At 36.5% G+C, this 23,510-nt stretch overlaps 1 protein-coding gene across 3 annotated transcripts in view; it reads left to right on the plus strand.

The window, feature by feature from the left end:
• The window catches only part of LOC145664935 (uncharacterized), a 198,332-nt gene that overhangs the window by 20,233 nt on the left and 154,589 nt on the right, over window positions 1–23,510 (plus strand). For 2 of the 3 annotated variants that reach the window (XM_081732048.1, XM_081732047.1), the window contains exon 2: window positions 17,226–17,274. The exons of the other annotated variant lie outside the window; for it this stretch is intronic. In XM_081732048.1, coding sequence (XP_081588174.1) covers window positions 17,233–17,274 — 42 coding nt within the window. In that variant the 5' untranslated portion in view covers window positions 17,226–17,232. The remainder of the gene's footprint in view (window positions 1–17,225; window positions 17,275–23,510) is intronic. 3 annotated transcript variants of the gene reach the window in all.

Raw genomic sequence — 23,510 nt, forward strand, 5'->3', positions numbered from 1 at the left:
TAGCAGTTTTTGCTATTAATATCCCTTCTAACAATATTGGCAGTGGACAACCAAAGTTAGCCCGTGTTGAAGCTTTTTGCTCCTAATTTAATCATTTTACTTTATTATTTAACGAATATATTGAAAATTGTCAGCAGACACGTATACAGTAATTTATTTCGGAGGGGGCCCGACTTTAATATTAGGATAAATTATAATAAAATTTTAAAAGATAATCCCAAAAATTAGGCTAAATTAAAGTTGGGATTTCAGAGGGGGTCCGGACCCCCTGTACCCACCCCTAAATGCGTCCTTGTTTGTCAGTACCGGGTAACGTTTCCTCATTTTGAAACCCTCAAAAACTTCGGATAGACTATATAAAGGAAAACGAGTTATTTTGGATAAAATATTACTTATGCTCTATCGAAAGGTTAGGTTTGTAAAATATTACTCTTACAAACAAGCGTGATTGGCAGATAGGAATACTGAACAGAACTCCACAGAAATACATGCTGAACTTACGTTTATAGCTACCCTTTGGTGATTTGGCCTCAAGGTCAATCGAGTAGTAATTCAGTTCCGTCTCTGTTCTTGAGCCATGTTCGTATTACTTCGAACAGTTTTGCTAATGAAAAGCATGTCACGTAATATAACAGACTTCTTTCGCGTAAGAAATCGAAACTCAGTTGGTCAGAGCAACTAGTCTGTACGAATTAGGTTGTTAGTTAGAGCCCAGTACAAGTAAGGATTTTTATTACTATTGATTGTTTTTATCTTTTTTAGGTGAGGAAAAATCAAATTGTGACATCGCGATATCAAATGTATTTGGTTAGGTAACTTTGTCTCGGCTAAACTTTAAACATCAGTAACCGTCGAAATTATTTTACTAACCGATCAGTCACTGAACATTTCAAACACGTCAAACCAGTGGCATAATATGAAGGTTAACCTCTCCTCCGCAGTCCTTAGTTATGCGTCCGTACTTTCAGGTGCGTGCCAAGGGCCGGGCGACTGCCCGGGGCGCCAGAGAAAGAGGGGCGCCAAAACGAGCCTCAAAAAGTAAATTTTAGAACGTGTTTTCTACTGACGTTTTTGGTTTATATTCTTGTAAAGTAGTGGCAATTACATAACCATGGAAGAAGAGAGTTTCATAGTAATAAGAGGGCTGTATCGAAAAATGGAGAGATGGCATGCAGAATAAAGAGTGGCGGGGGTGTAAGTATTGTTTGTTTGTTTGCTTGAGTTTAGCGTTCCACGGTTATGCCTTAATGGCCAAAGGAGATGTGGATACTAATTATAGTGGAATCTGAACCACTTTTATCGTTCAACAGTAATCCACCGAGAATTGGATCCGGTACCACAGAAGGCAGGCGTGCTAGCCACAAGACCAAGCGGGGGGCGGGGAGTTCGTATTGTTTATAGCGGGCCATATTCTTTGTGAAGTTTTCCTAAGTAATGAATGTCTTTTTGAAAAATGGGTTTAAAATATTAAAAACACTATGATAAAATGTAAAATATAGGCTAGTACTAGGGGGATGGCGCCAAAGAATCAATTTGCCCGGGTGAAAATTTGGCCTGGTCCGCCCCTGCGTACTTTCTGTATATTTTTGGCCTTGGAGCTTGTGCGGTCCCCACGCCACAGGGTTGCGGGGGCGTTATTTACGCGTATGCTTCGAACGTAATTCAATAACTGTTTAAGAAATTCTACCATCAGCGTGGAAACGGGAATACTCGTATATATTTTTCTAATAGTCCCATAGAACTTTCATTCAGAACGCCAGATGCAATTAAGTAAAAGGAGGATCTGATGTTTCCTAAGTAAGTTCCTTTCAGAAAGTTTGCTGTTTCTTTAACGGTGATGTAAATAATTATACTCATCGTTATTAGCCCGACACAAAACCATCCTGGACAAATCCCTCTAGAAAACTTTATTCTGCCTAATTTTATAAGCGACTCAACGGTGAAACACTTGTTAACGAAAGCAATGCTGTGTATACACTGCCTTGTTTCTGACAAAATATAAAGTGTTTTGTAATCTTTAGACACTTTTCCTATTCTTTTTGTCACCCTTGGTTATGTAGGGTGGCCTCGAACAAATAAAAAAGAGGTAATATTACAGTCAAGGGGCGCAATAAATATATTAGGTATTTCTTTTGTTACCTAACCATAACAGCCTAGGGTCGTCTTCAGTAGAATAAAAATGTTACGTGATATTCCATTCACGAAAAAGGAAAGGTTACTTTAAATATATTTCTTATTCATTTTGTCTACTCTGCTTGTCAGAAATTATATACTTTCTGTTGGGACGGTGCTGAAAAGAGAGAGAGAGAGGGGGGAATAAAACTTCGTGCCCCCTCATACATTTTAAATTTTGTTACATGGTTGCTCAAATTATTACTAAAGAAAGCACTTTAAACCAAAATATCTAAAGTTACATTATGTAAGGGTGACATATTCAGGAATAATAATAATAATAAGAAGAAGAAGAAGAAATGTCTTTGGAGAGCCGAAATTATGTGACACGAATCATTACATGTAGAGCTTTAAGATGAGTGGTCATAGGAGAGGAAAAAACAGGGTTTTTCTCTGTCTGACCAACGTAAAGATTATGTGCTGAAGTTAAGAAGCATAATCATTCTACAATAGGTTGCTTTTACGTAGAATATCAGTTACTTCAGTTCTCCTCCTTCGGGCTACTTACCTCATGTGGTAAATTCAAAACAATTTAAATTTAAGACAAATACATGTAAAACTTTTCTGTAATTAAATAGATATAGGGAAAATTAAACATTTAATAGGGAAATCTGTTATCAAAGTGTCCAAAAAAGTAGATAGAAGACTATCAAGCGAGAAACATTGTGAAACTATAAAATTCTCCAAATTAGAATTAACATTTACTGAAAAACATTCGTTATGCACCAGTGAGCATGTACTGAGTAGTGAGCACAGGGGAAATTATTACGAAACTGTTTGCAAACAAATATTAGAGACATTAATGCAAGTGCGAGAACGGCATTTTTTTTTTTGGTATCGTCATGAGTTTTACACATATGTTACAATTTGATTTTTCCCCACATAAAAAATAAATAAAATAACCACAGTAATAAAAATTACAACGGCACTTGCATGGGGTTCGAACCCAATACCTTCCGCATACAGATTAGTTGCTTTAACTAACTGAGCTACTTGTTTTCTTACGTGAACTAAACCTGTTCTACGGTAAAGACGATTTTTCATTACGATTGTGCTAAGAAATCGTCTTTTTCCATAGGTAATTTCCATTATTTGCTCTATCTATACGTTAATACTTAGCATAGATTCATATATTTGGAGTTCGCTGATAATGCATATAATAAGACACATTAGAAATGTTTCGTTAAAAGTTTCCTTTGTAGATCTAATCCACGTCTCTCTTAATCACATAGATGTCGCTGCTTCGTGTTGAACTGCAGAATTCGCTCGCGTTCTTGAAAATTTCCCACTTTAGCAGAGTTGGTAATTCTCGAGATTTCTGTCGATTTAATGTTTTTTGCTTCTAATTTATTTATTTTAAGCTAATATCTAACACAAATATTAAAAACGGGTTTGTTATTAACCTGTCCTGCTGGGGAAACCTTCCGAAATTTCGAACATATAAAGAAAATGGAGATATTTTCAAAAAACTTCAGAATAAAGAGACGCGTCATTTATTTTGCTCATGGTAGTACCTTTCAAGTTTCTCATGCGCATAGACTTTTGCTGCTGCCTCTATGACTTGTTTCATACACCTTTCTATAGATTGAGCGTGATTTGGCCACTGTGGTACTTTCATCGGAACGTCTACAAATTTCTTTTGCTACTACTGTTGAAAGTTTGCATGTCAAGGGAGGTTCTTAACACCTTTAGACCAGTCGATCATCTCTAGCACAAACAAGGTATTGGGGTCGATAGCAGGTGTTTTCCTCGGACGTACAGTTTATTTCCTTCTACTGCCTTACTTCTCAAGTTAAGTATCTTTTGAAGTACAGCATCCACAATAATCTTCTGCATATTAAGTCACAGCAATTGAAACAAGATGTGACCCTTTTTCCCAGCAATGCTTGACTTTGATGTTGAACCAGCGGGGTAATAGACACTAACAATGTATTTCACTATCCGCCTAAGATTTATGAGATATTTGACGTTAAGTTCATGTTTAAAAACCCACAAACGACGCAGTCTATTTGCTGTAGTCAACCATCTTGAATGACTGACTGACGACCAATTTCAAGAACGCCAGATCCCACGGAGGTTTTCCAGTAAGAATGGCCTGTGTAATCTGATATCTGTATGTTTGATCTGTAGATAAATCTTTTACGATATTTTCGCTCAGTGCAATAAGAGGCTCTCCAATTGGGAGTTTTTGCTATGAAGGTTCGATTTCAAGTCCAGTAACTGCGTCTAGCATATCTCCAATAGTACCTTTCCACTGATTACTAGACAAAATTATGCCATCCAGTGTTGTGATTAAATGTCGCAAAGGTAACCCGCTGGTGTGAGGAGCACACACTAACCAGTTTAGCTTACGACCGAGTTTAACTTCTACCCAATGCATAGTACGACCTTCCCAACCAGTGATGACAGAATCACCTCCAATTGTTTGTAAGATTTTATCAATGCCCTTCTAAAATCTTCAAGATTATCAGCAAAAATTTCAACTTGCTTTTCATTGTCTCAATCTTTCTGAGGAATGAAATGAGAAAGATAGCGTCCACCTGGCTCGCTGTAAACAGAATAGTGTTGTTCTCATATAATCCCAGGGAACTGGTGATTTGAATTTTCTGCTACCAACATAACGTTCGTAATATCTTCACAGCCGACAAAGATGTAGTTGATTATACCTTGCTGACAGAACTTATCGAATTCTTGGTACACGGATTTCATTATTTTTTTTTCTTGTGCTCTCTTCACTTTATTGTGATCAATCATAAGCCTTTGGTCTTTGTAGGTCATCAAACCAACATCCATAAGGGCGGCAGTAGATATGGCAGCTGTGGCACTTTAAACCGACACCATACCAAATGCTCTGTATGACAACATACCTTAATGACGGGAAGTTCAGAGAGAAACAATTCTCTGCCGGTTCCAATCAAATTACTCCTAAGTGTAAATGTATTACTTCTTTTTTTTTTTTTTGTCTTAGAAGTCATTGTAAAGAAACATCAAGAAACCACAATGTTAATATAAGGACAAGCTGAAAAAGGTTACACACTCAAATTTGAAGTTCTCAATCTTATACCCTTGGAGTTATTACATAATAAATGTGAAAACTTTAGCACCCGTTTAAAATTGAAAATGTATCTCATTTAATGATTCTAGAATATAAATTTGAGATATATCAAAACTGTAATTCAGTAATGTGCAAATAGATAAAACTAATCTTAACAAGCATGTATTTCTGCTCAATAAATGAAGTACAACGCTGGCGCCGTTTATGAACAACAAAAGTAAATTTGTAAAAAGAGAACGAAAATGACAAAACTTTGGACTGATATTTACCTAAAGATATGCTACATTGACTTGATCCCTAGTCTTCCGTTGTAAGCGCTGCTATTGGCTGAAGGAATTCCACTCGCTTTCTCTCGCTTAGCAACAGCTGAACCCTTATTGGCTCAACGCGTGGGTGTGTGAGGGTGTGTTTTAGTTCGCATTTTTGCCACGGCTCGACATTTTGGCAGCACAATAGCAAAAGAACATTATATCGAATTTGTAAATATATGTTTCGAAATACAATGTCAGGTCTCAAGTTTTTAGCACCCCTCATTTTAGGATTTTGAAAATTGAAAAAATCGACACGCCCTAATGCTGTAGTTTACCCTTTACTATACATTTGTTCCTTCTGCAGTCTTGCTGCTGTTATACGTTTGTTCGTCTCTGTACGGGCCTCACAATTTCTCAACTTTAGAGCCTCATACCTCCCCTATTCGGCAACACTGATTGCGCTTTCTCTTGCTTATTTTCTTTTATGTTTTATGCCAATTCTTTTAATACCATAAAATGGTATACGATCTATTTGAAAAACTAAAAGTTTGTTGGGATGGCAACACTGCTTGTATGTTACTGCCGTGTTCTTGGTCACGTGTCCCCCTCCTGTAGGTATCTGGTTACCTGCATACATTTTTCATTTACTGTCTTTTTCCGGCGTGTTTGGGGTGTAATTCGGGACAGTCTCACTTGGTTTCTGCTTGGTATATGCATTATATGTAGGGGGTAAACAAGGTATTTCCGCACAGAGTGACTATCAACACGATGATTAGCGATCCACAGCTAGTCAGGGTACCAATTTTCATAAATATCTAGCTGTCATGGTTCGCATACGTCTCTTGAGAAAAGGGAAGGAAGAAAGGGTTGGAGAAAAAAGGAAGCGGCCTGGGACCTATACATGAGGTACCACGCTGGCATTTGCCTGGTGTGAATTAGAAAAACCTAGGAAAACCTCATTCAGGACAACTGACTTCAAAAAGCTCTTTACACTTTTTCGACCGAGTGCCCCCACCCAGTGAAAGTGTGTGTAAGTACGGGGTATTTCCAAGAACGGAATATTATTAAGAATATAAATAGATGGCACACATCAAAAAATATTGGACCAATATCAACTAATAAAAAGATTTTTCCTCAGTTTGTTTAGGTCACCGGAGATGTACACTTCTAAGAGTACATATGTTGTTTTTCAGGGTATACACCTTTCGTACATTTTAGTGAAGTACTCTTTTTATTATTATTATTATTATTATTATTTGTAGGTTACCAGATGTACACTTTTAAGAGTATATGTGCTATTTTTCAGCATATACACTTTTGTACACAAACTTTCTCCAGTAAAGTACTCTTTTGTATTTTTTTGGTAAGTCACCAGATGTACTTTTAAGAGTATATGTGTTATTTTTCAGTAGGGATGCACACGAGTCGAGTCGAGATTTACGCCTGTCTCGACTCGTCACGAGAAAATGTATCGACTCAACTCGAATTCGAGACGAGACGTCTCGAAATTCGAGTCGAGACAAAACATACGAGTTAAAATATACGCACACATCAGCCAGAACATTATCACTATCTAACTAATTGTCAGAATGTCCACCTTTGGCACGGATAACAATGGCGACGCATCTTGGCATGGACGCAATGATCCTTGAAAGGTCACTGGAGAGAAATGGCAGCACATGCATACATACAGGTCACCTAATTCCCGTAAATCCTGGGAAGGGAGGCGATACGCTCTGACGTGACGTTCAATCACATCCCATCTGTGTTCGATCGGGTTCAGATCCGGAAAGTTGGGCGGCCAGCACATCACTTGGAACTTGCCCCTGTGTTCCTTGAACCACTCCATCACAATCCTAGCCTTGTGATATGTTGCATTATCTTTTCGAGAAATGCCACTACCGTTGGGAAACATGGTCGTCATGAAGGGGTGTACGTAATCTTCAAGCAGTGTGCGATACGCCTCGGCTGTCGTGGTGCCTTGAGCGAGCTCCACTAGACACATGAATGCTCACGTGAATGTTAACCGGAGCATAATTAAGCCGCCGCCAGCTTGTCTACATGCCACAGTACAGGTGCAAGGAGCTGTTCCCTTGGAACACGACGGATTCGCATCCTCCCATCGTCATGATGAAGAAGGTATCGGGATTCATCAGACAATGGAACGCTCTGCCACTGTGCCACGGTTTAGTGACGATGGCCATCTGTTCATTTCAGTCGTAGTTCCCGATGTCGTAATGTTAACATTCACACATGGATGGGACATGGGCTTCGGAGGCCCATCGTTAGGGGTGTTCGGTGCATTGTGTGTTCAGGCACACTTGTACTTTGCCCAGTAATAAAGTCTGATGTTAGTTCTGCCACAGCTCGCTGCCTGTCCTGTTTTACCAGTCTCCCAGCCCATGACGTCCGACATCTGTAATGAGGTAGCGGCGCCCAACCCCTCGACGTTTAGACGTCATTTCCCCTTGGTTTCGACACTTGTTGAAGACACTCACCGCAGCCCTCCTCGAATCTCCGACAAGCCCTGCAGTTTCCGAAATTCTCCTGCCGAGTCTCTGGGCCGTTATAACCTGCCCCCGGTCAAACTCAGATAGATCGCGCGCCTTCCCCATGCTACACAGAGCCAGCACTCTCACTGATACTAAATGCACCGCACGTGTGACTGACTAGCAGACATTCGTCGGCAGGTGACGCAGATATCGCCTGGACGGGTTTATATCGATAGTAGGTAGGTAGTCATAATGTTCTGGCTGATCAATACATAATAAATAAATTTAAAATGTAGGAAATTTTCAACATTCTGATTAACTTGCAGGAAATTTCACAAGTTATGACAAGAAGCAACTGACTTGGATAACACAACGGTTAGTTGATGCGGCAATCTTTTTTTCTGGTTTTTGAGGTGTGAGCTTTGACCATGCCATGTGAAATTTTGATGTTTGGTGCTCACCAGTCGCGCTTCCATTTTTTTCTAATTGTTCCAGTTCATGATAATTAACAATACATCGTGCAGTTCGAATACTTGTTCACTTTTTCATTCAATCCAACTCAAGCCGCTTCAGATACTATATACTTGTATTTGTTTACGAAGAATTAATTGCGTATTAGAAATACACCCCAACAAAACATTATGCTTGCTCATCTGCTCAGTATTCAAGGTTTTAATTACAACCTGAATTGTTAAAATGCAAACATAAGTTGCATTACATATCTAAGCAGTTCCTATGGATAATTCAAGCACATGGTAATTAAGGTCTTTCTGGCAAGAACTTCTGCTGTTCATAAACCTTACGCATTCAAGTAGGAAAAGAAAGAAGCAAAAATGGTCATTCTGCAACCGTGACTCACTTGGGCTCTTGCTCTCTATCCTCAACGGAGCTCGCGTTCGCTAATCTGAATGAGGATCACACTAGTCAAGATTCTCACTAATTCGAGGTTGAGCTTGATAATCACTGTGAAAATCTCTTTAGCTCGATCTCGTAATGCCACACGTCCTTTCCTGTTTTTACATTTGTCTCACCATTTTTCGATTTATAGGGGTGACCGTGGATTTTTCGATTAAGTTTTTGTTTGCATTTTGATCTGCCACTATTTTGCGCAGGGTTCACGTACAGAGTCGAGACTTGCTCCATTTTCCTTCATTTTAATACAGCTTTCAAACGATGTGCTACTTAACTCCCATTGCCATTTGAAACTTTTGAGCTGGACCAAGTCTGGGACCCTGCGGGGAATCCTGGGGCGAACTTTTTTACCCCCAAAAAGTGTGCCCTTGAAAATGATGGGATACGTGTTCACCGAGTTTTCCATTTACCCAACCGTTTCCGAACAAATGACAGCGTTCAAACTATTGTACCAGGAATTTTTTGTAGCTTTTACATTACAAACAAGTTGAGAATGCTCCTAGAGCATTTGCCAGAACGAACTTAAAAAAATGGAGATATGGAGTGGGAAGGATAACTGTCATTGTTAATAGATGTAAAAGTAAATCTTTTTTATCCGCACCTTCTCTTTCGCGCAAAAATTAGCAAAATAACATTCTCTCTATAACTCACAGTTCTCGAGATATGGCTGCTTAAATATCTAGAAATTCGAACATTTTGGCCACTATCTAGGAAACGGTGACCAGTTGGCCAGTAGACAGTTAATCAATGGCCAGCGGTTACTATTTGGTACCAAAATGTTTACCATCCCCTTAGATATTGATCAACAACAATATGCTCTCTATGACTTACGGTTCCCGAGTTATGCGTCCTTAAATTTCTGAAAATCGGCCAATTTTTGGCCAATATCTCGGGAACGATAAGAGTGACGCGACAAATTTAATCACTTTCTCTGATAGTTTTTGATGCTCTATCGAATGCAGTGTTCATAATTGAAAAAAAATCGCAAATAACACAGCCAGACACACAGACCTAGAGAATTCAGTAACGAACTTTGTAAGTTCGTTGAATATGTAACTCACGATATCCCGCCCGGTGGCACGTATAACTTTGGGATTCGTCCAGTTATAACATATCAAATGCGAACACAATTGTCTCGTTCGGAACTCAGTGGAGCACTCCCATGTCAGTAAGCAACTGTATTCTTTAATTAACAAGTTGCAATATCTCGAATTGTCTTCTTGGTAGATATTTCTGGTAAACACGATAATTTATTGTATTACACGGTAATTGTAGTCTAAGATACACGATAACGAAAATATGGCATTATAGACTAACATAATAATATGCAAATGTTACACTGGAAAATAAAATCTTTGGAAAATCGCAAAGAGTAATCTGACACTCATGTTCACAGTCATACCTTATTATTTAATTTTAATGATTACTTCATTATTTTATTCTGTGAAACTGTTAGAATTAATTACAGGCTGTATAGAAATGCTTTCAAAATGCATTAAAATTATAAATGACAAGTAAAAGGTACTTGCTGAGCGTACGTTGTAGGTGCCCTCTCAAGTCTGCTCCCCCGCACCGCGGGGTCTGCGCGCTCTTTATCGCCGCCACTGGCTAATATGAATATGAAACAGATGTCAAACAAGGACAACTAGCGGTGTTTCCAATATGATCAGACGATGACTTATTTATGGCAAGAGCCATAGTAGAAGGCGGCATAGTTGAAGAAATTATACCCTTCCGGTAACCTAAATTACACGAAAATTTCCAAAGAGGTTCATTGACCTGAGTGCCGCATCTTCCCCACTTTGTCCACGAGTGGGATGGTTTGTTTCTAACTTTTCTACCGAAGAGCATTTGCCTGGAATGCGAAAAGCATTTGTTTCAGAGACAATAAAATAAAGAAAACATACTAGACAGAGAGAGAGCAGGAAGGAGGGAGTGTACCAATTATTCATTCCTCGAAAATTTCCTTCGCCTTCTACAAAAGAATGACCGTGCATTTTTTTAATTTCCATTTTCTGCCTAGTCCTTCTAGAAAGCGAGGAAGGGCTGGGGGATCTGCAAAAAAAACTATGATTTCAAAACAAGTTTATCTCTTGTTTGTCTTGGTTACTAACAATATTGTTTCTCCATAAACTAGGCATTCCTCATGCTTCCATGCAAAAAGCCATTCTCTCACATAGACACTTATGCATGCTATAAGCATATATCTTAAATAAAACATAGAATATGCTGAATATGCTCTTAAGCACTAATATATGCATTAACCTTTGAAATATGCATTTATATCCACTATAAAACTTCAAATTCGAGCTGTATTATTGTTGTTAGAAACCCCTACCAAGTCTAACAGAGATGCATATAAGCAAACAAAATATGCATTTGCATAACAATCCGATGTCTATTCATTACCAACCTTGTAAGTAGCATGGAAGCACAGTGCAGAGCAAGCATCACTGCTTCTGGTAATCACAGAACCTTGTAAGGGCCACTTAGTACCTTCTGTAATGTCTGAGGAGACATCATGAATCGCATTGGTTTCAGCGTTGAATTTGAATAAAAGTCATTTTTTTTCTAATCATGTGTTTCTTTGTATTGCTTCGTGTATCATACTTTCTATGTATGGTTCAAGTTCCACCACTTCTATGCCACTTCGGGCATACGAAACTTACTTTTGCAAGTGACATAGCACGCGGAATTTACTTTTGTCCTAAGAATTGCACAACAGTGTATACCTAGGTACACTCATGTCCAAAATTATTGTCGCATGTCCATAAATATGTTGTTCGAGGAATATAATTTGATAACGAATTCCCCCGGTATTTCTTATAATGTTAGTATGTGTAAAATCGGCAAAGACATATATGTGGCAAATTTCATGTCAAAACAGCAGTAAATAAGAACAATAAAATAAAAATAAAACTTTCTTCTCCATTCAGCAATATTTTGTATTACTCATTCCAATTTTCGTATTTATAATCGTTTTCCTGTGAAATTTACTACAAATATACATTTCCCGATTATACACATAGTATGAGTATTAAAAGTACCCTGCAAAATCATGATCAAATTATATTCTTACAAGAAGACAGTTATAGATATGCGACAATCATTTTGGACATGAGTGTACATATACTAGCAGAAGTGTCCGAGTTACGTGAGGAAGAATAAAGTTTAATGAATAAAATCCCAGAAATTTCAGTGTTATACGAAATAACTTCTTTCCTTCTTTAAAAACGGGGAAGGTGGAATACGTGTTTGCTCATTCTTATTGACGAGCTACGTCTCTGACTTACGCTAAGCGAATCCTCACATTCAACATTATGTGCTTATAAGATCTGAAGTTAGAGCAGTATATGAATTAGTGGCTAAGCGGTTAGCGTACGCGCCTTTGGCGTGGGAGACCCGGGTTCGATTCCCGGCGGGAGCTCATGTGGTTCGGATTCCACGTTAATCAGTAGGTCCACGTCTCATATAGCCTCGCTGCTGAACGGGACGCTAAACTAAACTCAACTCAACTCAGTATAGGAATTACTGTTTCTTACTTCATGAGCAAAGTGTTTGCATCCTGGATTTTACATCTCCAACTCAGGCCTCCAACCATAACTTAAAACAGGGGAGGGCAAGATAATTTTGGGCGGCTAACTCGAATTGAAATCTTTCAGTATTACTTCACGTCGCACGATTTTGCCCTGTAAGCTAAAGAAAACAGTGATGTTGAGAATGAATGAAATGGTGGAATGAAGTAAGTGGGAGGAAACTAGAGAACCAGGAGAAAGTCTACATACACGGTGTTTCTGTGCCACAAAGCCCACTTGGCACCAGTTGGGATCGAATCAGAGTCCTCAGACACCAAGGGTGAAAGCTGTACTACTTAGTCACAGCGGCTCCGAGGCTAGGTCAAGTCCACTTTACGTTCATAGTTTCGTAGTACATAAATGTTACGATTATGAAACGTTCCGAATACATTAAACAATTAGCTCAATTTGATTGTGAACTTATATTAATAGTTTCTGTAAATTTAAAACTGATAACAAAATGAATCCGTAATTTTATTAGGAGAATATAAAATATACTCCCAGCATAAAACAAAACTATCTGGAATTGTCATGAAAAGAAAGAAAGAAAAAATAAGAAATAGCGGTGCAACCAGAAGAGTAAAAAGAGGAGTGTATTTATCCTACAGTGAACTGTTTTGATGCCAAGTAGTCTAACTCAAAATTTAAATTTTCCAAGAGTGAAAGTTGAAGTTTAATATTTCATGAACAATCCATTATTCTTTTACGTTGGGAACCAAAATTGTTTTATTTAGTGTGTAAAAAACTCCTTTTAAAAATACCTATCTATAGAAGTGAAAGGTAGGCTACCTGTACTAGTTCTTGGGATCCAAGCAGTCCATTTATTGTAATATACTAGGTAAAATAGTCTCGTATCATAATATGTGATGTACAATAAATGTTACATTATATATTATCCCTAACACGTGATTGGGGAAACGAATAATCCAAAAGTTATGTAGCCGTAACTACGCTAAATTATTATAGACTGCCAATTCCTTATTCAGAGAATTTATGATGTTCACTTTATTGCAATGGTTTTACACAAACTAGATATAGGCTACAGATAATAGTTTTATACGAACTAGATAATCAAATATTAGTATTATTATATTTGAAGTACAATCAAATATCACGATATTAATTATTAGTTTTAATTAACTGAATTGAACTGAAAATTAAATCTTGATCTCGAAAGATTAACTATTAAGTTTACGAGTTCTGTACCTTGCTGCAATTGGTTTCAAGACCGTTCCTGAGTGAATACTGTCTTCAAAATAATATTAAAAATTGTAGAAAAATTTTCGAGACATTCGAGTAGAGATTTTTATAACCAGTCTCGACTCAACTCGAAAATTCGAGTCGAGAAATACGTTTGTCTCGGCTCGACTCGAATTTGACAAAGTGTGTCTCGACTCAAATTCGAGTCGAGATTCGAGACATGTCTCGAATCGTGCGCATCCTTATTTTTCAGGGTATACATACTTTTGCACACTCTCTTTCTCTTGTAAAGTACTCGTTTGTATTTTTTTTTGTTATGTCATGAGATGTACACTTTTAAGAGTATATGTGTTGTTTTTCAGGGTATATGTTTTTGTACACTCTCTTTCTCTAGTAAAGTACTTTTTTTTTGTAAATACTCGTAAATTACGATAATTTTGTTGTAAAGAGTTAAATTTCCTCTGTGGAAATAATTTTATTTGCATCTTTTAACTTTCTTGGAAAAATCATCATTTTCTTTTCGATTAGTAAGACACTTTGTCATACGATAACATATTCTTGGTATGTACGACTGGCGCTCTTAGATATTGATTCCCAATTTCACACTACGATAATTTATTTTTCTTCCTTATTTCTAAGTTAACTAAGTTCAATTTCGGACTTCAGTTGTATCCAGTTTTACATATGCTAACTGAAAGTCAAGAAACTACTTCAGAATATCACAAGTTTGTTAAAATAAAATTTATTTGCAAATTAAGATTGATTAAAGGAAGTTATCAAATAAACAATGAAAGCAAAATAACTAATGCAATTATAAATTCTTGTATTATTTTGTAATTACTTATTTGTGTAACAATGCACAAACGACTGACACCATTTTCATGACAAATGACTGACTGGTTATGACAAGTTCGGGGGCTATCGTTTAGACAATTTCCACTTTGAACAATGAACTAGAACAAAAACATTTTAACACAAACGAAAATTTGTATTGCACATTTGTGCACAAACGATTGATACCATTTTCGACCGATTTTGACATGGTGGAGAACTACCGTTTAGACACTTTGCTTCTGTTGTAGCTCAGGGTTTCTCAACCTGGGGACCGCGATCCAGGGTTTCATGGGAGTCACGGAGATAAACGGAAGGGATAAATACAGTTAAAATCTAATACCAGAAAATATTTTTAAATATTATTTTGAATTTAATTGATAAGCATATTTTTTTTTACTTTTATACGTACTGTTAAGAACTACAAAAATAGGTCTACTAAACATTTTTAGCAGGTGCAAAGCTGTTCAAAAATAAGTTTAAATGAAAGAGGTACGATATGAAATTAATGAGAACTGCATATTGAAATAGCAGAAAAATGACCACAATGAAGGTAGATTTTTGGTGTGGGATTTCATTTCTTTCATAAATTTTTTATGTAAACAAAATGCTTTTAACAGTTTTTGGTGATATCACTATGCACATGCACATACATACATACATACATCACAATGTAGCAAATTTACAATAATATGAGATAACTCAAAGTGGAGGCCTCTCGAATATTAAAATGCTCAATAACGTTTTTAACGACTGGCAAAGTTTTCTTTGCTAAATTAGAAATCACTTTTTTTTTTTTTAATCATATGACCCAAAATTAAGGTAGTTATTAAGTTTTAAAATTTCCAAACGGGTAAATTTTGAAATAGCATAATGGATCGGATTTGATATTTGTAATATGAATGAACTGACCGAATTTAGTTACAATCCATTCGCTTTTAGGGAAGTTACTGTATCCACTATATACCAGCAATGGATTCTACTATTATAGAAATAGATGGATATCGTGAGATCTCCGCAATTAGTCCAGTAAAATTAGCTCGAAATTGGGATAAGGGTGGAAATTTGGAATAACAAGCTCAAATTTTCAGCATCAATTCTACTATAACTATATATGTACACACTAGAAGTCCCTAGGAATCCCATTTGAGGGAACTGAGATATGATGTGCAAATGTTTAAATAATAATGCCTACCTGAAGATGGAAGCATCTTACTTTTACTGTAACAAAACTGTAAACATAAAATCATGTCATAACTGTAAAGATATTATAGAATTTACTCAGAATATTACTGCAAATTCCTCGAGATTCTTAAATATTGAATCTGATGATATCACTTATTGATGTCACGGAAAATTACGCATTACACCTTCCATTATATAAAAGCTATTAGCTACGTTAGTTTTAAATATACGTCAATGATACATACCTCATTGGAAAACTCTTGAAGTAACCAATAATGATTGTCTCAGGCCGGGTTTAAGAATTCGTAGCGGTTACGGAGACATTTGAGCTTAAACATCAAAAAAAGAATTCAGAGCATTCCATTTTTTCACTTCATGACGCCATATTTAAAAATGGCGGCAACAAATAAAAGAGCTTTAGCCTATAAAACATTTCCCAATGTGTTCTCTCATAAATGGCGCAAAAACAAAGTTCTTATCTTAAAATGATCTATAGTTATAATAGTTTGAAATCGGACAGACGAGTTCGGTTGGCAGCCATTTTGATGACGTTATATATGAGTTTCGTCAAAATGGGATTTCTAAGGACTTTTAGTATGTTCATATATAGATATAATGGAATTGATGCTGGAAATTTCAGATTCTTATTCCAATTTCCATCTTCAGGTATATTTTTACTGGGCTAAATAGGTATATTAAAAGTCCCACACAAATTTATTACAAACCAGAAATTATAAGGGGATGGCTGGGAAAAGGATGTGATAAAATTGAGACCGTGATAGGAATTAAGTTGAGAATGCCTGTTCTAGCATTGTTGCACAAACGAAAATTTGTGTTGCACATTTCCGCACAAACGATTGACACCAATGTTTACAGATTTTGATGAGCTGGGGGAGGCTATCTAAATGAACGTTGTAAGAGAAGAAATTCACAGGAATACCTTTTACACAGGGATTTCCCATATTTCTCTAGCTCGGATTTTGAAAAATTTTGGTATCGTTGTGTGTGTTTCATTGATTACTACAAAAATTAATGTAAACCTCGCGGATTCGATTAATTTCCTCCCCCCTCCCCAGATACAACATGGATTTTCCCTGACTTCGAGTTTCGATTTAAAAATTTTGGTATTGTAGTACTCGAGAAGACAAACACAAGAACTAACTAAAACATCGCGGGCCCCGTATCGATGCCCCCTACCAAAACGAAACTTTGAAAATGTGAGAAGATATGTTTTATTGAAAAACAGAGTTTCACAGAGTTTAGCCTTGAAAATGATCAAAACGAACTGTTAACAACGTAGAAACTCCTGTTTGTAACAATCAAGTCCCAATTGAATAAGAAGAAACGAAGGGTTTACAATGCAGTATTGCCAAAACAATGAAGAACGGCATGCACTTTTGCACCTACCCAATATTTCCCATCCACCGATAAGTATTTGTATTGCTACATTGGTTGTTTAGCAGATGAAAAAGCGAACCTAATAGCTAGTCTTAGTCTGTTAAATTATATTTAGTTCTATCTTTACTTAAATAACTCTTCTTTTTGTTTTCAGAAGTCCAATGGAGCTTAAATTATCAATAATCTGCAAAATCGTCGAATTTGTAAGTGTTTCATAAATAGTAGTTTGCAACGAGTATAATATCTTGCATCTCATTAGGGTTAGCATTTATGACGACATATTCAGTGGCCGATCTAGAAGGTAAAAATTGGGTGGCCAGCCAGACCCCCGACTATGATAGGTATATCATGAGTTTCAAAAATATATAAATAATAGCTTCAATTATTTTCGCCAATCAAAAAACTTGGGGAGCCTAAGCCCCCTGGCCCCGGTCTAGATCCGCCACTGGACATAGTAGGGGAGCTTACGGGAAGTATCCTGCAGTTCGTGTTAAAAAGGTGCCACTCGGATATGTTATTCTCCTGATCTAACTAAGCAGGAATCGAAGTGGCCCCACTCCGACAGATGGCCGGAATCCAATATGGCGGCTATCAAAGATGGCCGCCTCTGCAAATTCATCGTATTGGTTTTAGAGGCCTGTATCTCCTTAACTAATAGTCCAATCTTCACGATTCAAAAACTAAACGACGTAGAAGATAACAAGGTCTAATAAATTAGCAAAAGTTTTTAGCTAACACTGAAATTAACTCCTACAGAAATTATTTCATTTGAAACTTTGCATTTCTTATGATGGAGTTCACTCATAATTTTTAAAATAACAAGTAAACGGCTGAGATTATCGAAAATGATGTCGTATAACTTTTTAAAGAGTGTTAAATTATCTTTCGTTTGGTGTACAGTTCATTCATATTGGTTAATAAATAACGAAGTTATGACAATTTAAAGATTCTCGTTGAGACGATTGATTTTCCTAAATTTCGAACGAGAGTTCATTTACCGTAATAAAACATCACTGATGGATGCTGCATTGTACGAAACAAATCATTCTCTTGTAACGTGTTCTTCATAAGTCCCATTTTCACCAGAGCACAAGCCAGCCTGACCCAGCCTGGTTATATGAATCCAATATGGCGGCCATTAATTATGATCCATAAGAATAAGTCTTTTTCGAAATATTGATTGAAGTATCAAGATTTATAAACAAGTACGACAAAGTGATAACAAACATTTTTCTCTCCCCCATCCTTCTGTCCCACAGAGTAAGTATGGGAACGAATGATCTCCAAATCATGTTTTGAAATACATTAAAAGAAAGAAATACATCTTAAGTAATTTTATTTCATTTCTGTTTGTTTTATCCTTTTGAAGGGAAGAATGAAGTACTAGAGATTTTTTCATGGGCGAAAAGAATGGCTTGGCACATTCTACTAATCTTTCTTTCTCAAATTCCTTGTACACATTAGACCCTTTTTCTTCTGCTGAACACAGGGACTCAATTATATCAACGCCATAGATGATTCTGGAAGCAACATTAGCAAGTCCACTGTTTTCTTCAAACGGATTCCCCAATTCGATGAAAACTTCTTTCATCTTTTCAACTGACGATTTAAATCTTTCTTACATCGACGAGTGATCTTCATGGTGCTTACTATCAGGATCATATTCATTATATCACATTTTGAATTCATTAATTAGTCTACTAATATCTGGTCCCGCTGTCATCCATTTGACAAGAGCATTGTCGTCGTGTAAGTGACCAATCGCCCCGCCATCCCCTTTTATAATTTTGTTATTCTGTTCGTGAGCCTGATCTATAACTATTGCAAAGAAAGGTCTTGATGTCTTTCTTATCACAAAGTAACCCATTTCGAAAGCATTCATAATCTCAGGATGTGTTTCTTCCAACTTATTCAAATCTAAAATGTGAAAGGGAAGCTAACGAGCATAGTTTAGGTGGTTCATTGCGAAAAATAATTCTGCAATTAGTTTTAGTGTTTCAACGTAGGGCTTAAAATTTCCTTGACGTATGGCTCTGATGTAAATTAAGAGTAAAATCACGAGGCGGTAATATATTATCCAAAACTTAAACGTCGGACACGAAGATTCTTTTTCAGTGCACCAGTCATTGAAAGATTGCTCTGATGAAGAATTCTCATATATATCACGCAGCAAATGATATAAAATTGTTAGAGTAATCTGATGAGCAAAACGAGCTTTTGTAATGTGAGTTACTTTCAATAAACTGTCAGCGGTTCCTGATGTTGCTACATCTGACTTGCATAAAATTTCTACCCAGCCACTTCCATCTAACCATTTGCCTATAAGAGGCAGGAAGACTTGTTCGGTGTGTAACCCTCCCAGCATCAGAATTTGATCTTCGCCATATAACTGCTCAATTCCATTGAAGTCGTTTCCCCAAGGCAAATAGTGGTTGATCCATTACAAGAACCGGAACTTGTCCTTTGTTGAGTTTGTCTGTAAGTTCTCGTACAACATTCATTCCATGCTGTATCATAGCAACAGATTTAGAGTATTCCTTAAACAACGGAAGCAGGCAGCATATACTTGGCATTCCTGCAGAATTTTCAGTTTTTGAGGCATGGTGTACAGACTAAGTGCAAGTAGTGTCATTTTTAAAGCATGCTTCAAGCCAATACTCCTCGTTTTTTTTTTTTTCTTCTGCGAAAAATCCATTTCGTAGAACAACTTTCTCTACAAACTGCGGGTTCTGTTGAGGTAAAACTGGTTCCTTATTAGTTATATAAGCAGGAGGTACTAGAGCATAATTATCGGGGACAGCACGAGTAGTTCTCACTTTTATATTCACATTATCCAGTGAAATGCCAGAGTTATCCTTAGAAGGATGCTGAAAAATAGAAATGCTCGTACCGTGAAAAGAATCCTTTGATGTTGTGCTAGAAGGATTGTAGTCAGTATTATCTAATGCTGCAACGGTTAAAATTAGAGATGCAAGGGCTCGGAAAAAAACCGGCTTTTTTGAAAAAAAACTCGGTTTTTTCTGCTTTGCTTTTTTGCTTGGGAAATTTTGGGCTTTTTTCAAAATTCTGCTTTAAATCGATAAAGCAGACTTTGTTTCGCTTCTCTATAACACAGAAAGTAATTTAATTAGTGGTTGATGCCGATAATAATATAAAACCTCGAAAGTAAACCATGAATTTCGAAAAGATATTTTAAACAATTTTACTTCAACATTTTTACATTATGAATTCCAAAGGATTAACCAATGTATATACTAAACACATTTTAACCTCCTATATACAAAAGTAAGCAGAGTTGGCAAGAACCATGGTTGTTTCTGAAAATGCCAAAAACCCGTTTTTTTTGGGGGGGGGGCAGTTTAAACCAGGCTTTTTTGGGGTTTAAACCAGGTTTTTTAATTGAGATATTTTGCTTTATGTATTTGTATTACATATTCACAGAAATAAGTTTGTTTCGCCTTGGTGTTATTATTCAACAACGGGGTTATGCTAGAAGAGGTCCCATAAGCTTAAAGAAGTCCGGTCAGTAAATTTCTTAAATTGAGAAACTCCCGCCCTAGCCATCGGGAAAATCCCGTCATTCTTTTAAATGTAAAACAATAACAGGAAAATCCTGTAAAATTTAATTTGCATATACAATTTAAAGGTCAACGTATTATAATCAGTACGCTAAAACTGAGTGACACACAATCATAGTCAACGTCTTGCGAATAAAATCAGAAAAATAAACACACTGCTGAACAAGACTGCACTTATTTAATATAAAAACACATTTACACCTGACGTTTCGATCTTCTATCCAAGATCCTTATCAGACGTGAGTGTACGTCTGATGAGGATCTTGGATAGAAGATTGAAACGTCACGTGTAAATGTGTTTTTATATTAAATAAGTGCAGTCTTGTTCAGCAGTGTGTTTATTTTTCTAAAACTGAGGTATTAAATTACAAATTTAGTATGTAGGTATCATTGAAAGTCCAATCCAAGCTAATGTTGGAAGCTAAGTAGGCAATCGATAAATTTTACCAATTTTAATCAATATATTTAAGCAACCTTCGCTTCTTTATAAAACAACAGGCATGCAGAAATATATAATTTGGTTTTGTTTTGTATGTTTAGGCTTAACATCCTTACGTAATACCGAGATTATCAAGGAGAAGACTTTCGCTTAAAGTGACATCCGAAAGAGTACTTGGTTTACACATGAAAGAAGGGTTGTGGTTCGACCGAGAATTGAACATGGAACACCTTGATTAAAAGGTGAAAAGGAAATAAGACTAATGCAGGTGGTTTGACATGTGAAACGTCACTATGAAGTTCACACGATTCGCATTTTTGTTCTTTTAATTTTTTTAGTTTAAACCAGTTATTAAAAAAAAAACAGCTGGTGTAAACGAGCCAACCCTAAGAGTAAAAACTTCTTTCAAAAAATACACAAATAACTAGCAAAATTGTATGTAGTATATTTACTTCAAAATATTCCATACCCTCTTTCTGAAACAAAATAAAATTAAAATAAAACATAAGAGAAATACTTAGATTTGTATGATACAATTAAAGGCTGCACATGGTTCTGTATATTCTTGAAATTCTACAGTCAAGTTTTTTATAACCACCATCAAGGGCGCCCATCAGGGGGTTTAAGGGGGCGCTTGCCCTCCCTAGAGGAAAATGTACTTCAGAATATTGAAAATCCAATAGGATTTTTACATTAGTTACAGCAAAATTTGAAACTATTTTTGAAACGTCGCTTATACTTCCCCTCCTTGGAAACCACAACATGGGCGCCCTTGACCACCATCACGGTTTACCCATTCCTCAAGTTTTCTGAATTTTTAACAAGAGGGATTCAACATATCATTACGGAACAAAAAAAAAAGACTACGGAATATATTTAAGCTAAATACAACTGCACAACAAACGTGACTGAGTGGTTGGCTTTTGCGCTTCTATCGGGAAGTCCGGGATTCAACCCAGCATTCGACCATTCTGACAAAGCCTTCCTTCATTCCATCTGAGAATGTAGAAATAGTGCGTGTACTGGCCGACTAGGAGTGTAGGAATTGGCCGACTTCCTTTCTTATTGTTTTTAAATCGTTATTATTACTAATTACCAGCAGTGACGGTTTTGCGAAGGTTAGAGGATCGGTCTTTCGGACTGAAGCCTGTTCTCCAAAGTTGTGGAATGTCTAAAACGAACGAAATATCTATTAGTTATGCCTTTACACATAAACTTTAAGCTCCCGTCAAATAAAAATTACGAATGTTTATAAAAACTAAACATTAGTAGTAAGAAAACCCCTCCCAAAACACTTTTTTAAATTCGCCACTGATTCTCAGTATAAAATGATCTTCAAGGTTGTATCCGGAAGATTATTGCTAAACATATAAACGAAACGAAATATTAGTTATGCCTGTACTCATAAACTTCAAGCACCTCCCAAATAAAATTAGGACTTTTTAGAAAACGAAACAATCAGAGAAACCCCTCCCAAAGTACTTTTCTAAATCCGCTATTGATTATTTGTATAAATTGGTATTCAAGGTTGTATCTGGAAAATTATTGCTAAATCATTGCACAACTACAGTATAACAGAAATGTGGAAATACGGTTTGACGGACATATTGAAAAACGTATGCTTTGACGGATATATAGAAAAACGTAAGTTTAACTTTCGTGCTAGAAGCTGGAGTACTAAGCTCTTAGAAATGAAACACGGATGACAAACTAAAATGATCTAGAGAAGGAAAAAAATGTCGATAACTCAAAAGTTAAAATAAAGTTAAATAACCTGTAAAACTGCCCTCAAATACTACATTCTTCATGTTAGCTTTAATTCGTAAAATATGTGCTCCATCCATCTTGATGGTGAATTACAGAGCTAAATATGGCATTCAGGTCGTGGAAATCTTATCTAACTATAGAATATACTATAAGAAAGCTATTTGGATAGAAAAATCATGAAAATGAAAGAAGCCAAAATTTCCAAAATTCTCGGTTTTTTTTTTCAAAAAGCCGGCTTTTTATGTGAAAAAAACCATCGATTCAAAAAAGCCGGCTTTTTTGCATCTCTAGTTAAAATACCTTGACGAAGAGTGGAAGGACACACCATTTCGTCACTTTGATTTGTCAAGCAATGAGAAAGACTTGAACATATTTCCTTTACACATGTAGACGATATACAAATGCCTAGTGAATGCAATTCATTTATGAGAGATTTTTTAGGAGTTTTAGCATAAACGCTCAGTCCAACATAGAGAAGTAGAGGTGGCTCGCGATTGTGTTTTTTGTTTTGCTGCTTCTGTTTCAATATCGCCTGCTTTTTGATGGAAGTTATAAAATATAAGTTGACTAATAGTTGAAGTTGCTTGACTTGCGTTGCTATCAGGGGTGACAGATGAACCATAAAGTAACATATTAACAGCAGCTATTAGTGAAG

The sequence above is a fragment of the Thermobia domestica genome, chromosome 11 (genome assembly GCF_964235325.1).
Source record: "Thermobia domestica chromosome 11, izTheDome1.hap1.1, whole genome shotgun sequence".
Taxonomy (NCBI): Eukaryota; Metazoa; Arthropoda; class Insecta; order Zygentoma; family Lepismatidae; genus Thermobia; species Thermobia domestica.